The sequence below is a fragment of the Staurois parvus genome, unplaced genomic scaffold, assembly GCF_062004578.1.
Source record: "Staurois parvus isolate SC_StPar_1 unplaced genomic scaffold, SC_StPar_1.0 ptg000147l, whole genome shotgun sequence".
Lineage (NCBI taxonomy): Eukaryota > Metazoa > Chordata > Amphibia > Anura > Ranidae > Staurois > Staurois parvus.
In genome coordinates this window covers 12,069,820-12,084,775 of record NW_028317943.1, presented here as the reverse complement: position 1 = coordinate 12,084,775, position 14,956 = coordinate 12,069,820, and the positions used below count along the sequence as shown (strand labels likewise).

The 14,956-nt window shown below is 42.1% G+C and overlaps 1 protein-coding gene across 7 annotated transcripts in view; it reads right to left on the bottom strand.

The window, feature by feature from the left end:
- The window catches only part of PPP1R12A (protein phosphatase 1 regulatory subunit 12A), a 178,007-nt gene that overhangs the window by 121,708 nt on the left and 41,343 nt on the right, over positions 1-14,956 (bottom strand). For all 7 annotated transcript variants that reach the window (XM_089674039.1, XM_089674040.1, XM_089674041.1 and 4 more), the window contains exons 2-3: positions 11,124-11,254; positions 6,010-6,128 (exon numbers count right to left, since the gene is read on the bottom strand). In XM_089674039.1, coding sequence (XP_089530165.1) covers positions 6,010-6,128; positions 11,124-11,254 — 250 coding nt within the window. The remainder of the gene's footprint in view (positions 1-6,009; positions 6,129-11,123; positions 11,255-14,956) is intronic.

Sequence of the window (14,956 nt, the reverse complement as noted above, 5' to 3'; positions counted from 1 at the left end):
TTTCAAAGTGGTCATTGGATTTCAGGCTCCTGTATGTGGCTAGGCTCCCAAGAAGTCTCAAGCGTGGTATTCCCATACTCGGTAGCAGTAGCAGAATGTATTTTGGTGTGTAATTCCACATATACCCATGGCTTGTGTGAGAAATAATTTAAATGGCAACTTTGCGTAAAAAAAAAAGTCCATAAACTATAGTATATTTCTGAAAAATCGATCAACCCTGATGTACTGAAGGCCTATCTTTTCATGAGGCCCAAAAAAATCAGGACAGCACAGATATCTTCCAAATTACCCCTTTTTGGAAAGCAGTCTAAGTTATTTAGTAAGAGGCATGTGAAGTTTTTTAAAGTAATTTGTCGATTTTTTTTTTCACATGCTGTCATCAGTTGTACATCGTTCTCATAACTGGTGCGGTGATGATCATGGACATTGACTGGTGACAGTACGAAAAAAATTCTCTTCAGTTTTTTTAATTCAGGGATGTTGAATTTCTATCACCCGCGACATGTAGTTCCGGACGCTGGGCAGGTAGTTTTTGTTGACTGGGTAAGCAGCAGAGCTCACCTGTCAGGTGAAAGCATTCAGGCAGCAGCGCTGCCGCCGATTGCTTCCACACAGTGCCAGCCTTCACACACCTGTCTGATATCATCTACTGAAAAGTTGGGGGCGTCCACGAGTAGTTCAGTGATGTAGTGGCATTCATCTATACACACACTTTCCAGTCTCTGGAGCTACTCTGGATGCTGCTCCCTCCCCTCCTCTGCCGGCAGGGCGATTATAATGTGCCATGAGCGCTCTCATGTTCATTCAGTGTGTATTGTTGAGATTAGCTGTGATTGGCAACAGCTAATCACATGGTACAGATTGGCTGTGATTGGCTCTGTCCGTACCAAGTGACCAATCACAACTAGCAACACAATTGTACATATTGAATAGCATGAATCAAAAGCCATTCATTGTTTACAATTGTCAAGTGATTTGTTGTGAGTGGTTACACAGATCACATAGGCCGGGCGAGAACTGGTTAAAAACCCAGCCAGAACATCTTAAGCGTTCTTTCCAGGTATTCCGATTTCCTTCAAAACTTCAAAGACATGCTTGTAGGTTTAATTGGCTTGCAAGACAGGAACCTTAGATTGTAGTCTTTAAGGGCAGCGCCTTATTTAAATGTGTATCTGTATGCAAAGTGCTGTATAATCATTGGTGCTATACAAATACCTGTAATACAATCAGTGACAGGCTAGAAAGATGGAAACAAGTAAAATATATTGATGTCAACAGAAGACCGTAATCCAGGTAAAAGGATTGCAGATTGCAAGCAGAATATTTGGACTCTAAGACACTCAAAGCCTTGAGATCCAGAATTGGATTTGGGCATGGTACAGGTACAAATAAAGTCCCTAGAACTGTTCTGCAATGACACAGGAAAGTTGGACGAAACAACACTAGTATCTAAGCCCTGGAAGGAAACCACCTGCATTCAAACATCTGACAGCAAAACTGTCAAAGCATCCACAAAAGGTTAATTGCCCCTCCCCCTCTGGAAAGTGTGCACCTTTATGCAGAGGAAAGATTGAGAATTTGGCAGATTAGGTGCCAGACCTTACAAGTGGATAAAGAGCCAGGATGGGGGGGGGTCCTCAACATAGGAGTCACAGGAGTGGAGAAATAGAAGGGGCTTTTCACATATAATGGAGATGCTACAGTCTGTTAGCTAGGCATTTTTGCTGAGGGAGATGGGTGCTAATGCCATCAGTAGAATCCTTGATGAGGTTGTCAAGAGCTAGTCCAAAAAGACACTGTCCCTTGAAGACCATGCAGATCAAACGCTACACAGAAGGTTCAGCAGTTCGGCACTTGAAAGCAAGTACCATATGCATATAAATGGGCACACAACATGAGAAATTTGAAAACTCACAACTGAAAGGTAATATTTACAGCCCTCTACTCTACATCTTCTATAACGAGGGATCAAACTTTTGAGAAGCAGTCAGATCTCGTAAAGGGATTTTGAAAAGTCAGACAGTTTTAGCACTGATCACTGTATTGGTGTCATTGGGGATGTCAGTGACACCAAGTCAGTTCCCCCCAGTGTCAGAATGCCTGCTGCAGTCCCGCTATAAGTCCCCGATCAGTGTCATTACTAGTTAATAAAAAAAAAAAAATCCCAGTATATATACACACACCGCCATTTGTAAACGCTATAACTTTCACGTAAACCAATCTTGATTTTTAATGTTTTTATACTGGACATGTTTAATAGCAAAAAGTCAAAAATATTGTTTTTTTTGTCAGTCTTTTTATAGCGCAAAAAAGAAAGGGGAAAAAAAAAAAAACGCACAGGCAATCAAATACCACTGAAAGAAAGCTCAATTTGTGGGTTAAGATTTGACCTTGTGGCCAAAAAGTCGGTAGATCCAGTAGAAGGACCTAATATGTTCACAATGTCAAGAGTACAAATTTCTCCTGGGCCAGGCTTGGGCAATCAGAATCACTGGAATTCCACTTAAATCAGGTAAGGTAAAAGCTGTAATGGCAGGAAGTCAAGTTAGAGAAAACTGGATCCACTGTGTCCCCAGAACATCCACTAAAAACGTTTGAAGATCCCTGGTCATGGAGACAAACCAGTCCAGTTTCTCAATGAACTTGGATGCCAGAAGATCCACATCTGGACTTCTCCCACTGGCTGCAGAGTTCCTTGAACACCTCTGGGTGAAGACCCCACTCCCCCAGATACAGTTGACAGCTGAGAAAATCCACCTGCCAATTTCCCACACCTGGAATGTGCATGGCAGACAGTGGGGAAATATGGAATTCTGCCCAAGACAGGATGAAATTCACTTCTGGTGCCTCCTTGATGACTTACATTCATGGCCAAAAATATTGGCACCCCTGCATCTGTCAGATAATGCACCAGTTTGCCCAGAAAATTGTTGCAATTACAAAACTTTAGGCATTCTCAAGTTTTTGTTTGTACTGGCATGACAAAAAAAAAAAAAAAAAAAAAAAAAAAGCCAACTGGCACATTCCACCCAAAACACCAAAAATATACAAGACAAAATTACTGGCACCGTCTGAAAGTTGTAAGAACCTGCATTCCAAGATTGTGATTCAGTGTTCTTGCATGGCGAGACCACTTACTGTTATCTCACATATATATTCTTATAGCCAATTTTACCACCCTAACTCCTCCCACAGTTTTTGCACTACATAGACAGTAATATACCGAAAACGTGCGGATTGTTCCCGATTGGTGTGCTATTACTTTGTGGAACGTTTCGCCGAATGGTTCACAAAATATCGGCGTTTTTGTGGTGAAATTGGTCCCATAGGAATGAATGGCGGAATGTTCAAAACTAGAGTGGGAGCTGACAAAAGCTAGAATGTACGCTGAAAAATCAGGACATGATTTCTAAACTGCCATCACTCCCTCATTTTCAAGCCCACCTACACAAATCTTATATCAAGACGTTCAGCTATCCCTGCTGCCACTAAAAATGTCCACGGCTAAGCCATAGTCCTGATAGTTTTTACAATATGACCATTTGTTTGCAACTCACGCCGCCCATTGACATTCATTGAAACTCCACTCTAGCCACCTCAAATTTGAAGGGCAATTTCTAAACTGCGACTGTGCCTTCATTTTTAATATTTCAGAGACATACTATGCATCAAAATGTAGGTCTGGGTCTTGTGATTCTCACAATATAAAGCTCTTTGCTGTAGGATTTATAGTTTTTAAAACTACGACCATTTGAAGACGCCAGTGAAGTGAGCAATTTGGAGCAGTTTGTTTTTAACCGCTCTTCTCTGCCCTATTTGAAATCTAATTTTGAATTTGTGACAGTTTGGCCAGCTTCTGGTTAAAGGTTTGGAAAGAAGTTTTCTACAGTAGAGAGTATTTGAGGTGATAATGCTGCTGTTTTTTATAAATGTATGTTTTAATGTAACTGTGAAGCACTTTGGGCAACAACATTGCAATTAAATGTGCAATATAAATAATTAAAAGTTGAAATGCATTTCTCACCATCAAGCTTGCCATGTGCACTTTTTAAATTTGATCAATTGGTTAGTGTAATGTTTACTATCTTTACTCACTCCAAACACTCCACACAGTTACTTTGCCCACTCCATAAAGTTACTCTGCCCAGTCCAACCTTTTCACAGTTACTCCAACCACACAACAGTTACTCAAGCCACTCCACCCAGTTACTCCGCCCACTCCAGTTGTAGACTACTGGCTGAGGCAAGAACACTTCACACAATTTCCCCAGAAATTGTAGGTTTTCTAGTTTATAAAAAAACTCACCTGTATCAAACAACAAGTGCTGACAATATAGACATTACACCAGCAACCAGTTAATATGGTGAAAATTGACTCATCCTTTCTGTTGTGTGACTGTGTGCCGCATGGAGAAGAGAAGGAGCAGCAAAGAAATAACGATTTGAGAAGAAAATTTGTAGAAAAGCATGGACAATCTCAAGGTTACAAGTCCATCTCCTGAGATCTTAATGTTCTTGTGTCCACTGTGCACATTATCAAGATTTTTACATCCCATGGTACTGTAACTTATCTCCCAGAACGTGGACGAAAGAGAAAACCTGATCAAAAGATTGCAACGAAGGATTGTTCGAATGGTGGATAAAGAACCTTAATCAACTTCCATACAAATTCAAGCTGACCTTCAGGCAAAGGGTACAACTGTCAGCTCGCACTATACGTCGCCATGTGAATGAAAAGGGGCGCTATAGTAAGAGGCCCAGAAAGACCACACTGCTGACACAGAATCATAAAAAAGCCAGATTGGAGTTTGCAAAATCTACCTTAGGAAACCAAAAACCTTTTGGGAGAATGTGCTGTGGACAGACTAAACAAGATTACAGCTTTTTGGTAAAGCATATCATTCTACCGATTTCAGAAAAAGAAATTAGGCCTTTAAACGAAAAGAATATAGTCCCTACAGTCAAACAAGGTGGAGGTTCACTGACGTTTTGGGGTTGCTTTGCTGCTTCAAGCACTGGGTGTCTTGACCGTGTGCATGGCATTATGAAATCTAAAGACTACGAAAGAATTCTGGGGTGCAATGTAGGGCCCAGCGTCAGAAAGTTGGGTCTCAGTCAGAGGTCATGGGTCTTACAGCAGGACAATGATCAAAAGCACAAGTCAAAACGCACAGAGACAGAGAGAGATAGAGATACAGAGGAGAGACAGTACCTGTGGAGAAATCACAAAACAGCATTTAGGAAAAAGGAACCATTCCAACATAAGAGTTGGAGCAGTTGGCAAAAGAAGAGTGGTCCAAAATTCCAGTACAGAGATGTAAAACTCATTGATGGTTGCAGGAAGAGATTGATTTCAGTTATTTATCCCAAGAGGTGTGCTACCATCTATTAAACTGTGGGTGCCAATAATTTTGTCCAGCACATTTTTGGAGTTTTGGGTGGAATGCGTCACATTTGGCTTTTTGTTTCTCCACATTTGTGTGTCAACACTTCATCTACAGTAACCAGACGGAATTTTGCATATAAATTTAAGAGATGAACCTAAAACCCTATTTAGATTATTCCTAGTTTTTATATATTTTTTTCTAGGATACAGAAAATCTTTCCCACACAGAATTTACATTGTAGCCATTACGTTTTGCCATTGAACACATCAAATTACAGAAAGTAAAAAAAAAGTCTTAACCCCTTGGGTACAGCCCTTTAAAGGGTTTGTGACACAGAGAAGCTGGGCGAGGTGTAGGGTCATGTGACTGCCATGACTGGTGGTCACATGATCAGAAAGGTCCTGTTAGCAAGTAATGATCGGGACAATTCCAAGAGGTGCCGGTTAATGTGCCAGGAGTGCGCACGCTATCAGCATGGTTGTTTGTTTTGGTATGCAAATATACGGCCGCTCGGTGTCAAGGCCCAGACCCGTAAGGCTGCAGATTTGCATACTGTCGGCTTGAACAGGTCAGTTAAAGCAATTACATCAATTATATATTCAAATTAACAAACGCTTGTTACCTAGACGGTTGACTTCATTTTGAAGCAATTCCTCCATTGCCTCCTCCTCAGCAATGTCTAGTGGAGTGTCTCCTTCACTATTTACTGCTCCTACATTTGCTCCTTGACTAATTAAATACCTAAAAGAAAGAAACCAACATTATAAAACATACCCAAAACTAAATTGCATATTTCCAAACACATGCTTGAAATGACTGAAACGTTTAGTAACGCTAATCATTTTACCATTGTACAAATTAGAAGTTAAGGCTAAAACCAATTTTGCTGCTAGGGTCTTTTTATCATACTAAACCACTGGTTTAAAGTGATTGTAAAGGATTTTTTTTTTAATAAACATATTATACTTACCTGCTCTGTGCAATGGATTTGCACAGCACGGTCCTGATCTTCCTTTTCTGGGGTCCCCCGTCAGTGCTCCTGGCTCCTCCCCACTGCCGAGTACCCTCCTAGAAAGTCACTTGCTAGGGATGCACTCCTGCAGGCTCGATCCCAAGCCACTCTGTGTGTGTCTACTGACACACAGTGTGACTAGGCACGGCCCCAACACCTTTGTCACTTGATTTGATTGACAGCAGCCAATACTCCCTGCTGTTTTCACCAAGTCCAGTGATTAGCCAGAGAGAACAGTGGTGGATCAAAACAGGGCCCAGGTGAGTAAAGGGGGGGTGGATATGGGGTGTGAAGGTTCATCTAAAAGATTCTTTACCTCACTGCAGAAAATACATCAAAGTACAAACAAAAACCCTTTAGCCTTACAACCACATTAATTATCTACTTAAAAAGGAATTAAAACTCTGGAAGCTGCGCCAAAAAAGGCAGGCAGAGTGCAAAGGGCTAGTCACCAGAACCACCTGTAGTCTTCCTGCGGCTGATCTTTACCCCATTAAGGACTTGCCATGCCTTTGTCAGCACAGTGTTTCTGTGTGGAGGCAGCCATCTTGATTAATGCATGGCTTTGTTTCCTTTCCTATGCCAGGGTTCCAGCAAGGAGAATAGTGGCCAACACAATAGTGATAGCAATGCAACCCTTATGTTTCACTCAAGACTGCCTTACTTTAACCACCTCCAGTCCGGCCCATGGCTATAAATGGCCGGACGGTGGCAGTGCAGGGTCGGGTGGCCGTTTATAAACGGCCTCCCCGCACCCTGTTTGTGCGCGCTCCTTGGTAGCATGCAGCACCACGATCCAGTGCCCGCTGTGTCCTCCGGGCACAGTGGAACACCGATCGGACGGGACCTCTCTACGAGGTCCTGATCATGTGATCACTGATTGGCCAATCAGTGATCACATGCAAAGTAGTAAGCAAGATGTCACTTCTGACATTGCTTACTACGTGTGAAATCTGTATACAATCACAGAGGTCACATGGTACAAGGCTATTCACAACAGCCTTGTACCATGTGACAAGCTGTGACCAATCACAGCTCACACAGTAGTTCTCAATGGCTGCAAGAATGCAGCTAGAGAGAAGGAGAAATGATTGCTTTTACAGCCTTTATGGGTGTAAAAGCAATCAGTGTGTAAAAAAAAAAAAAATCTTCATCACCCCCCACAAGAAGTACACCATGGTGACACTGTAATTCTAGGGTGACAGTATGTGTAAAAAAACCAAATATTAAATAAAAATAAATGTAAAAAAGAAAAGTTTAAAAATGATAAATTTTTGGTTATGAACTAATTTGGGTTATTTTTTTTTTTTACTAAAAAGATAACTGAATAAATTTTGGCCAAGATTTATGAAGATTGTTTTTCTTATAATATTTTGTAAATAAATACTTTTTTTCAAACTTTTTGGACTTTTTCATTTACATAGCAAAAAAAGATAAAAATACCAGTGGTGAATAAATACCACCAAAATAAAGCTTTATCGGTCTCAAAAAAATGCTAAAAAATTCATATGGGTACAGTGTTGCATGACCGCGCAATTTTCATTCAAAGTGTGTTAACACTGAAAGGTGAAACTGGCCCGGACAGGAAGGGGGTAAAAGTGTTCGGACTGGAAGTGGTTAAAGGGTAACTGCACAGTAAGACAAAGTGCACTTTCCTTTAGCCCCTGACCCAAACTAAACTAACCCACCCTCCACAGATGTACAGTACCGTGCAAACGTTTTGGACAGGTGTGGGAAAAAAATGTAAAACAAGAAATCTTTCAGAAATAGAAGTGTTAATATTTATTAATTAAGAAAATCAGGAAAAAGTCAATGAAAAGGAGAAATTTAAATCAAATCAATATTTGGCATGATCACCCTGTTGCATTCAAAACAGCATCAATTCTTCTAGGTACACCTGCAGACAGTTTTTAAAAGTAGCTCGTCAGATAGGTTATTCCAAACATCTTGAGGAACTAACCACAGCACTTCTGTAGAAGTTGGCTGCCTCAAATCCTTCTGTCTCTTCATGTAACCCCAGACAGATTCAACGTTGAGATTAGAGCCAAATCATCACTTCCAGGACTTCTTGTTCTTCTTTATGCTGAAGATAGATTTTAATGACATTGGCTGTATGTTGGGGGTCACTGTCCTGCTGCAGAAAAAATTTGGCGCCTCCCTGATGGTATGGAATGATGGAGAAGTATCTGTCTGTATTTTTCAGCACTGATGCTGGGAAAGGTTTGTGTGATTCAAACTGCAGAATATATATGGATGATCCTGCACACAGTCCAGGGCTCCAAAAAAAAAAAATTGTATTTATCCACACAAAGGCATACAGGAAAAATATGAGCAGATGAAACCAGAGTCACAGCACCTCTGTACAAAGGACATTTATTAGCATTTTCTTTGTGTAGTAAACCCTAAATACTGCAAGTCTCAAAAGCAAATATCGTATTTTCCGGCGTATAAGACGACTTTTCAACCCCTGAAAATCTTCTGAAAAGTCGGGGGTCGTCTTATACGCCGGTGCGAGCCGGTGTCAGGGCGGCACTTTTTCGAGGGGCGGCGCGGCGCCGCCGCCCCTCCTCCTCCAACGGACACTAAGTACAGGGGTGGACAGAGGGGCTGCTGTACCTTACTTGGCTCCGGTCCCACGACGATCCGGTCCAGGAAGCGCGGCTGCTCCTCCTTTCAGTTCGGCCGCTCGATGGCCACGCGGCCGCTCAACTCCGCCTCCTCACCGGTGATTGGGCGCCAGCACTGGAAAGGCACACAGGCGACCAATCACCGGCGAGGAGGCAGAGCCGAGCGGCCCCGCGAAAATCGAGCGGCTGCACTGGAAGAAGGAGCAGCCACTCCTCCTCCACACTGACACCAACGATGGGGCACTATTCCTCCTCCACACTGACACCAACGATGAGGCACTGTTCCTCCCCCACTGACACCAACGATGAGGCACTGTTCCTCCCCCACTGACACCAACGATGAGGCACTGTTCCTCCCCCACTGACACCAACGATGAGGCACTGTTCCTCCCCCACTGACACCAACGATGAGGCACTGTTCCTCCCCCACTGACACCAACGATGAGGCACTGTTCCTCCCCCACTGACACCAACGATGAGGCACTGTTCCTCCCCCACTGACACCAACGATGAGGCACTGTTCTCCCCACTGATACCAACGATGGGGCACTATTCCTCCTCCCCACTGATACCAACGATGGGGCACTATTCCTCCCACTGATACCAACAATGGGGCACTATTCCTCCCACTGATACCAACGATGGGGCACTATTCCTCCCACTGATACCAACGATGGGGCACTATTCCTCCCACTGATACCAACGATGGGGCACTATTCCTCCCACTGATACCAACGATGGGGCACTATTCCTCCCCCACTGATACCAACGATGGGGCACTATTCCTCCCCCACTGATACCAATGATGGGCACCATTCCTCCCCCACTGACCCCAACGATGGGGCACTATTCCTCCCCCACTGACCCCAACGATGGGGCACCATTCCTCCCCCACTGACCCCAACGATGGGGCACTATTCCTCCCACTGATACCAACGATGGGGCACTATTCCCCCCACTGACACCAACGATGGGGCACTATTCTCCCCACTGACACCAACGATGGGGCACTATTCTCCCCACTGACACCAACGATGGGGCACTATTCTCCCCACTGACACCAACGATGGGGCACTATTCTCCCCACTGACACCAACGATGGGGCACTATTCTCCCCACTGACACCAACGATGGGGCACTATTCTCCCCACTGACACCAACGATGGGGCGCAATTCCTCCCACTGACACCAACGATGGGGCGCTATTCCTCCCACTGACACCAATGATGGGGCGTTATTCCTCCCACTGATACCAATGATGGGGTGCTATTCCTCCCACTGATACCAACGATGGAGCGCTATTCCTCCCACTGACACCAATGATGGGACACTATTCCTCCCACTGACACCAATGATGGGACACTATTCCTCCCACTGACACCAATGATGGGGCACTATTCCTCCCACTGACACCAATGATGGAGCACTATTCCTCCCACTGGCACCAATGATGGGACACTATTCCTCCCACTGACACCAATGATGGGGCACTATTCCTCCCACTGACACCAATGATGGGACACTATTCCTCCCACTGACACCAATGATGGGGCACTATTCCTCCCACTGACACCAATGATGGGGCACTATTCCTCACACACTGACACTAATGATGGGGCACCATCATTGGTGTCAGTGGGAGGAATAGTGCCCCATCATTGGTGTCAGTGGGAGGAATAGCGCCCCATCATTGGAAAACCATACTGAAATACCATACCATATTGAAATCAAATCTGATGTTTTTTCATTTTTATTTGGTGTGACTTGGAAGAGGGGTAGTCTTATACGGCGAGTATAGCTCAAACCCTATATTTTAACAGGAAAAGTAGGAGGTCGTCTTATACGCCCAGTCGTCTTATACGCCGGAAAATACGGTAACTCCTTTTGAGAGAAAATATCCCATCTTCCAACACAGTGCACAATTAATTCTATCACTCCATACCACACTAGTGCCTGAACTAGGTCAAAGGGCCCCAGATTCATTTAGGAAGGGATATTCAACCTTTGTGAATAACTTTCTAGGAGTAAAAAATTAACATAGTAATAAACATATTCAAACTTTTACTCAAATGAAAAATGCAAAAATAGAAGACTCACTCAGCTATGTCAACATATCCACAGGAAGAAGCAGCATGTAGTGGTATCCAACCTTCGTTGTCTGGTTGATTAATACTGGCTCCATTTTCAACAAGAAATTTGACCATCTCAAGATTATCATCGATGCAAGCCTGAAAAAGAATTGTAACGTATTAAACCAAAAAAAAGTACAAACCCACCACTGAATTTTCTCACAGGTTCAAGTGCAAGTAGATTCTACAGCAATTTGTACGCACATACAAATTAAAAACCACTAAAAGATATCTCAAATGTAATGAAAATATTTTCAGAAGCCATTTTAACATATCACTGCAGAACTGTAATGAGGCTTTAAAGCAGTATTAAGCCCAAAACCAAAAATGTCTTATCGCAGCTTACCATTTCTTAAATTGGATGGCTCATGGCCCTGCACCTCGGATCATCTAGGCTACAATATAGGGGACAAAAAGAGGACTAAAGAGGTTGCCTGTCCCAACAACATCTCGCTAGGCAAGATGTACAGAATGTATGCAAGCCAGTCAAACTGTTGTCTGACTTCTCAGAGAGCACAAGTTCAAACCAACAAAAAGTCAATGTTACTAAAGGGGTAGCATGCATTAGAAGCACCCCACAAGTGTAGGCAGGAATGAATTACTTCAGGTTATAGGCCTGATCATGAACCCCAAAATCTACCAAAACAGTTTGCTCTGGAGAAGGTCGCAGAAATCTTAACAGTACCGCTACATTTATAGCATCTACAAACGATGGTGTATCTTTCAAACCAATACATGCTTATTTGGATTTTATTAACCAAAGACATGTAGCAGAATACAATTTGGCCTAAATTTATTTAGAAATTATATGAAGTGATAATTTTATTGGATAGGTTTTATAACAAAAAAGTAGAAAATATAATTTCTCAAAATTGTTTTATTTATAATAAAAAGCCTGGTGGTGATCAAATACAACCAAAAAGATAGATCTATTTGTGTGGGGGAAAAAAATTATACACGCTTCATTTGTGTACAGTGTTGCATGACTGAGCAATTGCCAGTTAAAGTAGTGCAGTGCGGAATCAAAAAACTGTTCCGGTCATGAAGGGGTAAAACCGTCTGTAGGTCAAGAGCTTGGTTAAAAAGGACCTTTACCCTAACTGTGAAGTTGTCCTCCCCTGCCTCCTCCCCCTATTATTAAAAGGACTTTATTTGTGCTGCACTTCTGCCCCCTTGCCTAGGCAAATTATTGTCACCACCCCTGCACGTGTGCAGATGAACATCTGCGCATGGGCACAGGCTGCTAATAGAGGACATACAGCCCATGGGTGCAATTGCGCACGGACCATAACAGCGGTGCCCTGGGGGGTGGGTCCACTTAAGGAGGAAGACTGAAGATCCACTTTAAAAGAACAAAATGTCTAAACAAAAAGTAGCAGTTATATTGAGACAAACCATTTAATACTGATAGGGGTGCTAACAATGGTAAGTCTTACTCATTTAAGTAAAACATTTATCTGAAAAGGGAAAAAAAAAACCCTATAAAGTGTTAGCTGGAGTCCAGATTCAATTTGTTAGTCAAGTCCATCTAAACAGGCTAGTCTAAAGCCAGCCATAGATGTCTATATCAGGCAGCGGGCCAATCGAAAAAAAAACAAAAACAAAAAAACAAATAGATTCCTCCATCCACACAGGCAAGGTGGATATAGGAATCCTCCTCGCTGGTACATTATATTTTGACAGTGGGGTTTGTTCACTGTCAGAATACATTGGTCAAACATTTTCCGACAGAAGTCGTTTTAACGATAAGACTTCTGTCGAACTGGGATGGCCATACATTGATCAGAATTTGGCCGGTCCCTGCTGAGCCAGCCAAATTGCAATCCACCTGTAGTCAGCTTAACACTATCCTCCCCAGGCTGCCAATACTGCTGTCCAAAAGTGTCTGCGTTACCACTTCATTAAGGAGGCAGACATCCTAAAACAGGAAGCATGTTACTTGCTGGATCACCAGGTGAAATAAAAGTTGAAAAAAGCCTTAAAAACACAAAAACTAAAGCAGCCACCACATGAGGATTTTTATAACCTGCCTAATATTACATTTTTGCTTTAAGGTTTACCCCCTTACGACTGCCCAACACATACATGCATCAGCATAAAAAGCCCACAAGCTGCACATATGCGACACTGGGCAGCAGATATGTACTGATTGTAGACACGTTTCCAGCACAAAGACCAAGCTGACAAAGAGCGCTCAGTCTGGACTAAAGCCAGGTGTACACAGTTTTGTTTTTTGTTTTTTTTCTCTTCATTGGCCAAGTAGAAATTGTGTCCTTGCAGCAAGCTGGGCATATTAAAAACGCATCAAAAACTAACGCATTTTGTCCGTTTTGCTGTGCTTTTGCGTTTTTTTTGCTGACATAGTTGAAAATCACTGTCGTGTTTACTAGGAGTGAGATGGTGTCTATAGTTGCTGCTAATGGGAGTACCTACAGTTTGTTGCTACAAGCAGCAGCGGCTGTTAGAAAAATAGGAAGGAAAAAAAGTAAAAAAGCAGCAAAAAAAAAAAAAAAAAAAGCGTCAAAAACATGCATGCAAACACACAAAAATGCACTGCAGACAAAATGCAAACTGCTTTGGTGTGAACTAGGCCTGAAATGCATTGAAAACACAGCAAAAATGTTTTGCGTTTTTAATCTGCCCAGCAACAAGTTGGCCAAAGAAAAAAAAAAAAAATCTATGAAAAAAGAATGTAAAATCACGGCAAAATATCAGGTGACATTGCAGCAATATCCCAAGTAAAATCTTGTTTTCAGTGGCCATTATTGGCACCTTTTTTCCCCAAAATGCTGATAACACTATTTTCGACCAATACACTGAAAAACATGGAATGTTTCTCACAAATGGAGGCGCATGATACGCATTTTGAATCACAGTGATGGAGGTTTCAATATGAAGAACGGATCTCTGCTTGAATATTATTCACACTTTTTTAGATGTGGACTTTTTGCGTTATATGTTTTATGAATAGAAAATATTTGGCATGTTTTTGCATGTGATCTAACAAAGTACATATAAACTATTTTTCAGCACTGAGGCTTTGGTGCCTAAACCCTGATTGGAGCCAATTGGTACTATTTCTTAGTCATTTTTCAGTCACAATTATGTATGCATTCACTTTTTAAATTTGTAATGTGAGATTATGTGTTGTTGCTTTCTGGATTGCACTGCACCAATATTTCCATTGGCACAAAGAAATATTGCCATTTGCAAAAATGTTTTTTTTTTCCTTCCCCATATTTGGAGGTTGATACACAAAAGGAATTGTATGCATTTGGTTGTGTACAATTGAATGATTATCTAGCGCTGCACAAATTTTATTCAATTATGGTTTCACTGTGTTGTTGCACACTAGCGTGAGCTGCACTACATGTGGCATTGTTGGATATACATGGTTTAGCACATTTTTAGAGATTTATATTTAAATTTGCACAGGGGTACTATTGTTTTGTTTTTGAATACTAGTTTGTTTTTTAATACTAGTTTGCTACATTTTCCCCATTAAAGCAGAGTTACCCGTTAAGCTGGCCATATACACAATATTGCCAAAAGTATTGGGACACCCCTCCAAATCATTGGATTCAGGTGTTCCACTCACCTCTATGGCCACAGGTGTATAAAATCAAGCACCTACAGTAGGCATGCAGTCTGGTTCTACAAAAATTTGTGAAATGGGTCGCTCTCAGGAGCTCAGTGAATTCAATCGTGGTAAAGTGATAGGTTGTCACCTGTGCAATAAGTTCATCCATGAAATTTCCTTGCTACTAAATATTCCACAGTCAACTGTTAGTGGTATTATAA